This window comes from Salmo salar, chromosome ssa10 (genome assembly GCF_905237065.1).
Source record: "Salmo salar chromosome ssa10, Ssal_v3.1, whole genome shotgun sequence".
In the NCBI taxonomy this organism is placed as follows: Eukaryota; Metazoa; Chordata; class Actinopteri; order Salmoniformes; family Salmonidae; genus Salmo; species Salmo salar.
In genome coordinates this window covers 45,331,265-45,345,274 of record NC_059451.1, presented here as the reverse complement: position 1 = coordinate 45,345,274, position 14,010 = coordinate 45,331,265, and the positions used below count along the sequence as shown (strand labels likewise).

Sequence of the window (14,010 nt, the reverse complement as noted above, 5' to 3'; positions counted from 1 at the left end):
CAGAGTAGGCGTTCCTTAACTGAAATATACAAATTGTTAGAGCACACCAATAAGATCTCGCTAGCTCGTGCTTGGCTCTGCCCACCTTGCCTGTTCTGCCCACTATGACTCGTTTGTTCCAATTTGAAACGACAGGCTGTGGTCTCTTGGTTTAGTTAAAAATATCTTTGGTTGCATTGCATCTCTTCACATATTATCCATGACATTGACCAGATAGTCTAGAGGCCGCTCTAACAATACAAATAAATGTCTTAAATTTAAGGCAGTCGGGAGGAAAGATCAGGTGGGGCCATTCTAGCCAATGAGAGGGCAGATACGTGTGAGAACAGGCACAAGTTTCCACAGTCACCCAAAAAAAGCATGAAAACTAAAATGATCTTTTTGGTCTTAAATTAAGGTTAGGCATAAGGTTAGCAGTGTGGTTGAGGTTAGGTTATAAATTGCAGAAATAGGCATAGGGCAGGGTTTATGACTTTGTGGCTGTGGTAACTAAGGACAACCAGACTTATTTTGGGCCCAGTCAAAGAGGAAGAGAGAGGCCCCACTCGGCGTAAAATCTGTCTACCTTCAACACGAGGCGTTTTTTCGTTGTTTTACCTGCCGAGCAAGGAGCCTTTGTACGTAGGTCAATGAGTGTGGCCGAATATGGTCAACATTTTTTATGGCTTATTTGCTACATGAGGTTTATTTGATCAAATATACGTTTCGCAATGCTTAAGTTGTTACATACGTAAGTAGGACACGTGACATCCTGGGACCTTTGAGAAAAAAACAAGTTCAGACAGTGGCTTGTTGATGCCAAGGGAAGCCAAGATCCCCCCCCTCTGGTCTGATGAAACCAAGTTTTAACTCTTTGGGCTGAATGCCAAGTGCCACATCTAGAAGAAACTAGGCACCGCTCATCACCTGGCCAATACCATCCCTACGGTGAAGCATGATGGTGGCAACATACTGTGCGGATGTTTTTTGGGAGCAGGAACTGGGAGACTAGTAAGGATCGAGGGAAATATGAACGGCGCAAAGTACAGAGAGAGTCTTAATGAAAACGTGCTCCAGAGCGTTCAGGATTTCAGACTGTGGGGAAGGTTCACCTTCCAACAGGATAACGACCCTAGCACACAGCTAAAACAACACAGGAGTGGCTTCGGGACAAGTCTCTGAATGTCCTTGAGTGGCCCAGCCAGAGCGCGGACATGAACCCGATTGAACATCCCAGGAGAGACCTGAAAATAGCTGTGCAGCAACACTCCCCATCCAACCTGACAGAGCTTGAGAGGATCTGCAGAGAAGAATGGGAGAAACCCCCCAAATACAGGTGTGCCAAGCTTGTAGCGTCCATACCAAAGAAGACTGAAGGCTGTAATCGCTGCCAAAAGTGCCTCAACAAATTACTGAGTAAAGGGTCTGAATACTTATGTAAATGTGATTTTTTTAAATGTTTAATACATTTGCAAACCTGTTTTTGCTTTGTCATTATGGGGTATTGTGTGTAGATTTATGGGAATAAAAAAACAATACATTTTAGGATAAGGCTGTAACGCAACAAAATGTGGAAAAAGTCAAGGGGTCTGAATACTTACCAAATGCACTCTAAAAAAAAAATGTATATCTTTCGTCTCTGTGTTTCATCATTTTCTTTAAATTCACACGAGGCTGAATGTATCTTACCAGAGAAAGCATCCGAGCGAGCGAAACAACGCCCCTCTTCCTCTGTATGTGTAGGCCATCTATCCAATTCTGTCTGGTCAAAAAGAGTATGACATTGTTGCCGTCCATAGCATTGAATTCAAGAGAAGCCAGCATGCATTTGGCCTCGTTTGATAAAAAAAAGTTAAATAATAGCCAATCTGCTAGCTCAACTGTGAATGGTCCTGGCTCACCAAAAAAAAAAAGTGTAAAGTCAAGCCAGTTTGAATTTGACTTTACTTCGAGAGCAATAAGTCATTGACAGAAACTTGAATTGTTGCATCTCGTTGTTGTCGTCCTCGTTGCCCATGAAATGAAGTTAGGCTAGCGAGCAAGCATTTTAGCCCGGTAGCTTAGGACAACAAAAAATACAATTGTGTACTGTACGACAGTCATAGACCGTTTCGTCAACATGAGAGGATGACATTTTTCTACAATTAGGGTGAGTCAACATGTTGTTTTTTCTATTTCAACACACACAAATCAGAACCAAGGACAGCCACATATTTAGCTTACGGTGATTGGACTAAATTGTTATCTTTTAGTTGTCACTGTATTAGACTAAAGCATAGGTGATTTGATGTTGAAGTTGAAATGGTGCTGGAAGAGTGGGGGCAGCTCCTGTTTGACTTGCAGTAACTCTCAGGGGTTCTAAATCAATAGTTGTTCAGTAGTCGGAAACCCTAACTTGCTTGACCATGCTGTAGGTCATGTAACTGTTTGTTAAATGCGATACGCTTTATGGACTTCACCGGACAGAGATTTCTCTCCGGTTTTATGATGAAAAAGGTGTGGTTGGATTTATTCTGCCACTGTGTCTTCTTATTGTCTCGGCCTTAGACATATATGTCGTGGTCGCAAGGTATATGAACTAACAGGTTACAGAACAAACAACACAACTATCACAACACATATGGCTGTAATATGGCTTGGCTTCCACAGTGATTTTACCCCCACACCGATACTGATACCAGAGAGGTCTGGAGATGGCTATGCATATTCATTACACGAGGCTAGTAGCATAGCATCTCTCTCCATTGAATACAGGCGGTTGACGTCAACAACCCTCATCGAAAAAAAAAAAAAAAAAAAATGATTACAATGAGATGGATCCACTAATCCAAAGAAAGGAGAGGCGGGAGCTAGACAGACCATTCCACTTTGTGGACAACGACTCCCATTGTTAGGGTGGAGAGACATGCATCTTGTCAGTATATCCATAATCTTTGGCCCAGTTTTCCCTCTCGCGCCACCCCTCTAATCTTTTTGGGGGTTTCAGGGGACATGCTTGAATTAAGTCAGTCAATTTGTTTATAGGCAACCATGGAAATCATTCCCTGACTGGGAAACCCATATTCCATTAACCTCCCATCACAAAGAAAATACCAACGCAAACATTGGACATTAAAATATTGATTTAGTAAAATACTTAAAGTTAACAAAAACTACATAAAACGATTCATGATGTTTAAAACATTTCCTTAACTTTAAACAAAAGTATCTTAACTAAAAAGAAAGCATTATGATAAAGAGTGGTAGCACATATTTTGCTTGTTTTTTTTCTCATTTTGGATTAAATAATAAACTTTCAAGTCATAAAATGCAATGAAAAAAAGGTGCACACATGAAATATGTATACAGATTTGACACATCGTACGTAGTAAGTTCCACTTTGTTAAACCCACTGATTGCGTAACAGGCTGCCTGTAAACGAATAAGACACTGGAATGATGTACCGACTTCGTAGTAACACTTTAGCTTTCCTTCTACGGGGAACACTGACTTTTCTCAAGACACTGACGCTCACTATTTACACATTAATAAATTAAGGTTGTGATCCTTCAATTTCTCTTCATCTTCAAAGTTCAAGCTTGCGAAGACTCATTCTGCTGAAGGAATCTCTGGGGGGGGGAAGCACATAGTGTAAAGTTAGTGAAATATGGGGAAGCCATACCGGATTGCACATGTATATCTATATAACCCTCCACCCTGTAGAGACCCAGTGCAGACAGGCTTACAGAGAAGGTTCCAATCACAGAATACCAAACTACCTGGTCAAGCTGTCCGTTTGCTGCATGTAACAGAAGCACAAGCAAAATATAATATTTATGTGTGTGGGGAGGGGGGGGGGGTGCATGAACAGTCAGAAAACACATGCTATATGACAAAATGCATATCATGAGTAAAAAGCTGCACATTGCTGGTGATAGTATCACTGCTCTTTACGCACCAGCCTCAAGGCCTTCGTCAGAGCTTTCATATGCACATCACAAGAACACTCCAGAAGAGACATTATGTTCCTGCTCATCTACACATGCACACTCACCTGTGAGAGTTGACCTGCAGCACGGGTTTATAAAGCTGGGGTATCTTTCTGCAGATGAGTGGCTGTAGTGCCTCCTTCAGGCGATGGTAGTTCCTCTCCAACTCCCTCTGGTACTCCTTCTGGTCTGGACCAATCAGACTCTTATTTTTACGCAGGGCATCTTCACACCTGTTGATGGAGGATAGCGGAGGCGTGAGCACTTCAACATGCCTTGCACAAAAGTCTAAAGGAACTTGGTAGAAGCAATTTGTATGATTTTTAACATTTGACATTCATTCATTCCCAGGAAATTGCAAGTCCATAATCGTACATTAAAAACACTGACTGTAAAGTAACAGTGTAATTTACCTCTTGGTGAAGTCTTTGAAGCAGAGGCGTAGTTTGTTGTGGTGTCTGTAGAGTTTAGGATCACTGGGGATCTCTGACAGGAACACCTGGGCCACCTCCAGAGGTCCCTGGTTGACCGTAGTTCCCACTGACCCCTGCAGCACCATCTGCAGCATCTTGGCATCAGATGGGTCCTGGTGGGTAGCGAAGGCCAGCTCTCCGGTCTTCTTCTGCATATCCTCTATGGCCACCTCGATGGGCATAGAGATGATCTGACACAGGGCCAGAGAGAGGAGATCAGACTATTAGACAACTGATTATATACAATGTATAGTAACTAAGAAGTGTATGTGTGTGCTGTGTGTATGTTGATTCCTCTAAGAGAGAGTAGTCTGGCCTACGGATGATCCGTCTAGGAGTCAGGTTGTAGAGGTCATGTAGTAATGGTGTGTTGCCTGTGGCGCTGCACGCCAGTCAGATGAAACCCCAGGGCCTCACCTCCTCTTTGTGGATGATGTTGATGCGGGTCTTGATGTAGGGAAAGGCGTGGGATGTGGTCAGGATGGTTTTGCGTTTGAACTGATCGTGCAGATCCCCGTGCGCCCGCCCGTCCAGCGTGAACGGCGTGCAGTAGACAAAGCGCCGCAGGTTGTAGTTCTTGTCGAAGTACGTGATGCGGTCCTTCATCTCGTATGTGTCGAAGTACGGCTCCACGTATGTGATCTGGACATAAGCCTGGACACACAGCCATGACAACTGGTTAACATGCTTTACCAACATGAACCAAAATACACAAATAACCAATTAATAACCAGTTAATAACCAAAAAGGCTATTTATTTGACCATGCTTTGATTCAATTCGTATTCAATTAATGGATCATTTGGAATCACATCTTTATCCACACGCACTCTCCCCCACCTCTCCAAACACACACCTTATTTGGGTCCTGTTTGCACTTGTCCACAGGATTGGAGTCCTTAATGACTTCCACCTGGTCTTCTCCATAGCGCTCGCCATAAAACCCCTAAGAGATCAAACACACAGAACAACACACAGTGCTCCACCGTTTCACAGAGAAGAGATCATTCCTAGAGACGCACTCCTCCAAACTGCCATTTACCTCGAGTCGGTGTGAGATCTCAGCCAGCTTGGTGATGGCAGGCTCTTTGTATACAAACTCCTGCTCGTCCAAGTCCCCGAATTTAGAACCGTACAATCCGACTCTGAAGTACGTACCAAACATTCTCTTCCCATCCTGTCGGACAGAAAATATGTTTTACTCTGTTCAGATATAATACGAGCACATTCATAGTACATGAAACATGTTGCTTCAACACAGCATTTTACACAAAGTCATTGGAAGTGTAAGGATGAAGTACGGTAGTAACTCTGACAGAGTTTGATTATGTCAGAGCCAGCCTATTGATACATTATAGTTGGAATCCATCCAACTCAGGAAAACCATAGAGTTTAAAGTTCTCGCATCAGCAAACACTTCAATTGCAACACCAAATATAAACAGAGACATACAACCTTCAGCTTACATATACTGATGTAAATGTTTGAATATATCAACAACCTTCAGAGGTACTATTTATAATCATGTTGAGCAGTGATGTTATTTCTGATCAGATTGGAGTATGTGCAATGACCCAGAAACTGTGTGTGTGTGTAAAGAGTGTCACTGTCTAAGGTCCCCATGGCCCAGAGCCCATCTGATGCACCTCTCACAAAGGCTCATGGGTAATCCTGACTCTGCACTAGAATAACTCAACCCATGATGCATCAGGATGGAACCAGGTGTTGTTTAACCAAAGACTACAGACTAAGCTGAGAAGTGGTTTATAATATAGAGAGTCGGCATAGACAGAGACTGGTGCTGAAAATGGGCATTCAAGAGGCAGAACCAGAAGAGAAGCTCAGCTTGTAAACATGGAGTACATCCATATTATCCACGTGAGAGAGACATAGAATAGCAGAGGCAGGTTGAGCTCAATCCCTTGAGGTGTCCTGAGAGAGACGAGAGCAGCTAAGGCAGAAACCTGTCACCATTTAGAAGGCCAGGGATGGTGATGGACAGAGAAATGGACAGAGAGCCAGGGAAAAGAAATGAACGGGAGTCACGTGTCTAGCAGACAGAGCTCTGCCGATCAGGATCAGGAAGGAGTGCAGCCGTGGTAAGGAAACAGGTGTGTGCCTGTGTGTCGTCGTGTGTGCGTGTGCAGGTGTGTGAAGAGAAGGGGAAAGTTGGAGGATATATATGGCATCAAGTACACAAACTTTCCAGGACTGAGCTAAACCAGGTCAACAAGGCTGAAGGGTTCTTATTGCACAATTATTTACACAGCCTTACAGTAGCATAATACACTATATAGGTATACAGTACACAGAGAAATACAATGTATTTTTTGTTGATCAGTTGTGCTGTCATTTGGCTCAGCTCTTGTCAGTGCATTGTTCATCGTAATACATTCCCCTTTCAAAAGTAACAGAAATGAAGTTACCCTCAGACTAGGAACTTACCACAACACACAATAAGTAAAGTGGGAAGGAAGGGTCGGCATGGCAACCGGGGAAATCAAAAGGAGAAAACAGAAGACATTTTCATCAGGATTCAGGTACTTCACTAGAGAAACTAACAGAAATAACATAAACCAAAACAAACACACATCATTCCTTTTGACTTTGAGAAAGAACACAAACTCAAGGTGGAAGAGCCGACATGCAACGAAGACAAACAAGAGAAAGAAAGAGAGAGCGCGAAGGCAGTTCCACAGCCCCTAGAAACACACTATTCATGGGGCTGAACTCCCAGTGCTTTAGTTTCCTCAGTGAAGAATGAGGAGTGCTCTGTCCTTATCATGCAACAGACCAGGTTAATACCAGTTAACAGAAGACCAGCAGTATGAATGAGAGAACTCAGGGGTCGATTTAGTTAGTCTTTTCCAAATAAAAAGGGAGAAAAAAATGTACTAATCAAAATTAGGGTGGGACAAATGAAACAATCCAGATGAATTTGAATTGCACCCTCCTGAAGAAATGGACTGGATCCTCAATGTGGATCCAGTCCGAACTGCACACAGTAATAGTTTGTGATTTTGTGGTGCAGTTGTTTGTGTGAGTGTGTACTGAGAGAACAACCTGGGGAGTGTATCTCTTGTATGAATATTTGACTAAAATCGAACCCTGTGGCTGGAGATGAGATGAGCGAGCAGATGACCAGTTTGTCGTTGATGAGAGAGATGGTCTGAAAAGGCAGGTGTGCAGACAGGTGAATCATTCATTCACCAACACTTGTCATTAGTGTCACTCTGGGGCTCCCATGCATGGCCTGCCAAAACAGTCACGTTAAAACAACCTCCTCTTCCACAGAAAGAGAGAAAGAGGAGGATGAGGAGGAGTAAGGGGGGGGGGGTGCTGTCCGTAACATGGCATCAGCAGTCCCACAGTTGGTTGAATGGACGGAGGGACAGCATCCAGTCCAGGCAGGTAGATGTTAATGGATGGTACAGTTTAACAGCCGAGAGCAACAACGCCCAGGACTAGCAGATAACTCATGAAGTAGCCAAGCAGGAACCATGACTTAGTGACCGACCTACCTCCCAGCCAGTGCTCTGTGGTGACAAAGAGAACACAGGACAATAAAAAAAAAACACACGTTTAGTCACGTTGGTACAGTGCAGTGCAGTACCCCCCCCCACTAGAGGATCAAAACCTCATGGCCAACAGCACACAGCCAGGAGTTGTGGCTAGATGGAGCACAGCTACGGACCGACAGTTGCATGTTCGAGTGGCGTCAGGGACAACTGTGGCATTTTAGCTAACCTTAACCTAATTCTCCTACTCCCTCTAGCCTAAAACACAGCCAGGGGAGTCTCAGCTCTTTAATATCATATCCCTGTGGGACAGGCCATACTGTACTGCTATAGTCACCCCATGAAAAGCCACTTTAAAAACTATCCATAGAACAGGAAAGGCAGGTTCTCTTTCTGAATTCCCAGGGGGAAAGAAAAAGTTCCATTGGGAAAAACAGAAAATAATTGTTTTCATAAAAACATTTAATGCAAAGCAGTTCAGGTCATTGGTAATTGTGTGTGCATATGAACAGCGTGTGGGTTTAAATTAGTGTATAAGTGTGTGGCGTGTTTGTCTGTGGGTGTATGAGAACTATAAATAATACATTCGTACTCTCACACACACAATGTATGCGAGTGGGTTTTGTGACTGTGTCTGTCTGGAAGTGTACATATTTGGCATGTTCTTTTCAGCATGCCACCCACAGACAATGGGTCCCTGCTCCTAACACACACACACACACACACACACACACACAAACACCTGTTTCTCTGTCTGAAACACACTGTCCCAGAATCCCAGATAGACACGTGGCATCCAGGATAGACAGGCAGTCCTACACAACCTCCACATTGAGGTAGGGCACGTAACAGTGTCCGCTGTCTGTCTGTTCTCTATACCTACAGTATGTACAGGAGATGGATCAAGCATGTGGATTTACCTGGTGTACGATTTTGCCAAAGGCTTCCTGTAGTTTACCATGTATGGTGGCCAGCTTCTTGGCGTCCCGGCTGGCCTCGTGAATGGGGATCAGTACCTTGTACACCTCGTTCACCGCCTCGTACATACCAGCCTGGGGGGGGGTCTTATTCACACTGCACAGCTTTAAAGTGAAATAATCTACTGAGATGAAACACTTCACTGGGAGTGAAAGAAACGTGTGAATTTGTCATAGCAGGTTTGTGATGTGATTCAAATGTAGGTTTAATAATCTGCCCATCCATAATCATCACAGCTACTCACCATGGAGAAGGAGGAAGCAGCCTGGTCCAGCAGCCCCACCAGCCCAGCCTCAGTGAAGTATTTCCCAGAGCAGATACCCTCTTCATCAGGAGACACCACATCATCAGAGACTGCTGACTCCTCAAGCACGTTGGAAGAGATGTTCTGAGGCAGAGAGACCAGTTAGACATGATAATGTAATGGGTTCATCATGGTATTAATGTTCTTTACAACATTTCACTCTGTATATTCAATTCATTAGTTGAGTCAGTTGTGCTGACCCTCAGCTAGGATGAAACCTGCAGTGCTACATCTCTCCAGGAGAAGGTTAAAGATTGACTGCCTGGTCCAAACAAAAGTACCCACATCTACACAATCCTAAAATAGTCCTGTCCCTTGGCCTGACCTGGAAGGTGACACAGCCGACCGGCAGGTACTTGCGGTCCTCCAGCATGCTGAGGTATTCTGCCACCAGGGCGGCGCTGTGCACCAAACACTGGGCTGCCTCTGCGTGATTGGTCCTCTCAGAGTGTTTACCCGCCATGTTCTGCAGCCACGTCAGACGCAGGTCTGGAGACGTCTGGTAACCCTTAGCGATCCTGGACACAGACACAGCAACACACTCAAGGAAAGCTCACTGTGTGTGTGTGTGTGTGTGTGTGTGTGTGTGTGTGTGTGGTCCATACCTGTACATGAGGTCTATGAGCATCTCTGGGTCCTCCTGATGCTCCTTCATCTTGACTGTATCAGACAGGATCATGTGGAGGTTGAACACCAGGTCCTGAACCTGGAATACAGATTAAAACATGAAGCATGGTTAATAAGATGGCAGCATCTCACATGATTGGATACGGTACTTCCTGTCATATCATCCATTTTCTGGGAGGTCTGACAAATGTTCATTGTTTTTCATGGAGTTATATATATTGAACAAGTAGTGCTTTAATATATTGAACAAGTAGTCCTAATGTTCTATACTACACTAACAAAAAGCTTATTATCAGTAATCTATTGGTATCCAGTATATCTCCGTGGTGTTGCCTGATCAGGGAAGGTGGTCTCCCGGAGTTCCAGGTCTTCCTCTCCGTAGGTCAGGATGGTCTTCAGGGAACGTCGGAGGAACTCCTCGTTGAAGTTCTGAGACGTTCCCACCAGGGAGGACAGGGACATGGTCACCTGCATCTTGACACGTGCAAAATTCTACAGATGGAGAAGGGACAGTAGGAGTGAGAACATTGAACAGGTACATTCACCTGTCCTGAAAAGAAGGAACCTGTGAGGAGAATCAATAGTTATAATGAAAATAGGAACGCAGCTGGCTCTATGTAGACAGTCCTCTATGTATGCAGCTGGCTCTATGTAGACAGTCCTCTATGTATGCAGCTGGCTCTATGTAGACAGTCCTCTATGTATGCAGCTGGCTCTATGTAGACAGTCCTCTATGTATGCAGCTGGCTCTATGTAGACAGTCCTCTATGTATGCAGCTGGCTCTATGTAGACAGTCCTCTACGTATGCAGCTGGCTCTATGTAGACAGTCCTCTACATATGCAGCTGGCTCCATGTAGACAGTCCTCTACGTATGCAGCTGGCTCCATGTAGACAGTCCTCTACGTATGCAGCTGGCTCTATGTAGACAGTCCTCTACGTATGCAGCTGGCTCTATGTAGACAGTCCTCTACGTATGCAGCTGGCTCTATGTAGACAGTCCTCTACGTATGCAGCTGGCTCTATGTAGACAGTCCTCTACGTATGCAGCTGGCTCTATGTAGACAGTCCTCTACGTATGCAGCTGGCTCTATGTAGACAGTCCTCTACGTATGCAGCTGGCTCTATGTAGACAGTCCTCTACGTATGCAGCTGGCTCTATGTAGACAGTCCTCTACGTATGCAGCTGGCTCTATGTAGACAGTCCTCTACGTATGCAGCTGGCTCTATGTAGACAGTCCTCTACGTATGCAGCTAGCTCTATGTAGACAGTCCTATGTATGCAGCTGGCTCTATGTAGACAGTCCTATGTATGCAGCTGGCTCTATGTAGACAGTCCTATGTATGCAGCTGGCTCTATGTAGACAGTCCTATATATGCAGCTGGCTCTATGTAGACAGTCCTCTACGTATGCAGCTGGCTCCATGTAGACAGTCCTCTACGTATGCAGCTGGCTCTATGTAGACAGTCCTCTACGTATGCAGCTGGCTCTATGTAGACAGTCCTCTACGTATGCAGCTGGCTCTATGTAGACAGTCCTCTACGTATGCAGCTGGCTCTATGTAGACAGTCCTCTGTATGCAGCTGGCTCTATGTAGACAGTTCTCTGTATGCAGCTGGCTCTATGTAGACAGTCCTATGTATGCAGCTGGCTCTATGTAGACAGTCCTCTATGTATGCAGCTGGCTCCATGTAGACAGTCCTATGTATGCAGCTGGCTCTATGTAGACAGTCCTCTACCTATGCAGCTGGCTCTATGTAGACAGTCCTCTCGTATGCAGCTGGCTCTATGTAGACAGTCCTATGTATGCAGCTGGCTCTATGTAGACAGTCCTCTCTGTATGCAGCTGGCTCTATGTAGACAGTCCTATGTATGCAGCTGGCTCTATGTAGACAGTCCTCTACGTATGCAGCTGGCTCTATGTAGACAGTCCTCTACGTATGCAGCTGGCTCTATGTAGACAGTCCTCTACGTATGTAGCTGGCTCCATGTAGACAGTCCTCTACGTATGCAGCTGGCTCCGTGTAGACAGTCCTCTACGTATGCAGCTGGCTCCGTGTAGACAGTCCTCTACGTATGCAGCTGGCTCCGTGTAGACAGTCCTCTACGTATGCAGCTGGCTCCGTGTAGACAGTCCTCTACGTATGCAGCTGGCTCTATGTAGACAGTCCTCTACGTATGCAGCTGGCTCCGTGTAGACAGTCCTCTACGTATGCAGCTGGCTCCATGTAGACAGTCCTCTACGTATGCAGCTGGCTCCATGTAGACAGTCCTCTACGTATGCAGCTGGCTCCATGTAGACAGTCCTCTACGTATGCAGCTGGCTCCATGTAGACAGTCCTCTACGTATGCAGCTGGCTCCATGTAGACAGTCCTCTACGTATGCAGCTGGCTCCATGTAGACAGTCCTCTACGTATGCAGCTGGCTCCATGTAGACAGTCCTCTCGTATGCAGCTGGCTCCATGTAGACAGTCCTCTACGTATGCAGCTGGCTCCATGTAGACAGTCCTCTCGTATGCAGCTGGCTCCATGTAGACAGTCCTCTACGTATGCAGCTGGCTCTATGTAGACAGTCCTCTACGTATGCAGCTGGCTCTATGTAGACAGTCCTCTACGTATGCAGCTGGCTCTATGTAGACAGTCCTCTACGTATGCAGCTGGCTCTATGTAGACAGTCCTATGTATGCAGCTGGCTCTATGTAGACAGTCCTATGTATGCAGCTGGCTCTATGTAGACAGTCCTATGTATGCAGCTGGCTCCATGTAGACAGTCCTCTGTATGCAGCTGGCTCCATGTAGACAGTCCTCTGTATGCAGCTGGCTCCATGTAGACAGTCCTCTACGTATGCAGCTGGCTCCATGTAGACAGTCCTCTACGTATGCAGCTGGCTCCATGTAGACAGTCCTCTACGTATGCAGCTGGCTCTATGTAGACAGTCCTCTACGTATGCAGCTGGCTCTATGTAGACAGTCCTCTACGTATGCAGCTGGCTCTATGTAGACAGTCCTATGTATGCAGCTGGCTCTATGTAGACAGTCCTATGTATGCAGCTGGCTCTATGTAGACAGTCCTATGTATGCAGCTGGCTCTATGTAGACAGTCCTATGTATGCAGCTGGCTCTATGTAGACAGTCCTATGTATGCAGCTGTCTCCATGTAGACAGTCCTCTGTATGCAGCTGGCTCTATGTAGACAGTCCTCTGTATGCAGCTGGCTCTATGTAGACAGTTCTCTGTATGCAGCTGGCTCTATGTAGACAGTCCTATGTATGCAGCTGGCTTTATGTAGACAGTCCTCTATGTATGCAGCTGGCTCCATGTAGACAGTCCTATGTATGCAGCTGGCTTTATGTAGACAGTCCTCTATCTATGCAGCTGGCTCTATGTAGACAGTCCTCTGTATGCAGCTGGCTCTATGTAGACAGTCCTTTGTATGCAGCTGGCTTTATGTAGACAGTCCTCTCTGTATGCAGCTGGCTCTATGTAGACAGTCCTCTGTATGCAGCTGGCTCTATGTAGACAGTCCTATGTATGCAGCTGGCTCTATGTAGACAGTCCTCTATGTATGCAGCTGGCTCTATGTAGACAGTCCTCTATGTATGTAGCTGGCTCTATGTAGACAGTCCTCTACGTATGCAGCTGGCTCTATGTAGACAGTCCTATGTATGCAGCTGGCTCTATGTAGACAGTCCTCTATGTATGCAGCTGGCTCTATGTAGACAGTCCTCTATGTATGCAGCTGGCTCTATGTAGACAGTCCTCTATGTATGCAGCTGGCTCTATGTAGACAGTCCTCTATGTATGCAGCTGGCTCTATGTAGACAGTCCTCTGTATGCAGCTGGCTCTATGTAGACAGTCCTCTAAGTATCCGTGTTTGCTGTGTTGTCCTGATGGTGTACTCACGTTGCCGATCTCAAAGTTCTGCCTCATGAGCAGGTAGAGTGAAGCGGAGGCGTGGGCTCGGATGGTGCCGATACTGCTGCTACAGTTCCTCAGCAGACGCAGACACAGGTCAGCACACTGCTCTGTTTCCTCCTCAAACAGCAGTTCAGGGAACTACACACGCACACGCACAGACAAATGTACAGAAGTATGACACAGGACAGACAAAGATATAAACAGACATTACAATTACAGTATGCAGATATTTTACAAATTGATT

At 45.5% G+C, this 14,010-nt stretch overlaps 1 protein-coding gene across 19 annotated transcripts in view; it reads right to left on the bottom strand.

The window, feature by feature from the left end:
* Positions 1–3,083: 3,083 nt before the first annotated feature.
* Positions 3,084–14,010, bottom strand: part of dock7 (dedicator of cytokinesis 7) — a 110,532-nt gene continuing 99,605 nt past the window's right edge. For 14 of the 19 annotated variants that reach the window (XM_014123453.2, XM_045687815.1, XM_045687808.1 and 11 more), the window contains 13 exons: positions 13,752–13,904; positions 10,180–10,338; positions 9,825–9,925; positions 9,545–9,737; positions 9,160–9,303; positions 8,858–8,989; positions 7,941–7,955; positions 5,462–5,587; positions 5,276–5,365; positions 4,838–5,074; positions 4,361–4,611; positions 4,013–4,180; positions 3,084–3,587 (listed from right to left, as the gene is read on the bottom strand). In XM_014123453.2, coding sequence (XP_013978928.2) covers positions 3,545–3,587; positions 4,013–4,180; positions 4,361–4,611; positions 4,838–5,074; positions 5,276–5,365; positions 5,462–5,587; positions 7,941–7,955; positions 8,858–8,989; positions 9,160–9,303; positions 9,545–9,737; positions 9,825–9,925; positions 10,180–10,338; positions 13,752–13,904 — 1,812 coding nt within the window. In that variant the 3' untranslated portion in view covers positions 3,084–3,544. Of the gene's footprint in view, positions 3,588–3,737; positions 3,758–4,012; positions 4,181–4,360; positions 4,612–4,837; positions 5,075–5,275; positions 5,366–5,461; positions 5,597–7,940; positions 7,956–8,857; positions 8,990–9,159; positions 9,304–9,544; positions 9,738–9,824; positions 9,926–10,179; positions 10,339–13,751; positions 13,905–14,010 lie in introns of all 19 variants that reach the window. The other 5 variants (XM_045687809.1, XM_045687811.1, XM_045687823.1 and 2 more) reach the window with 2 other exon arrangements.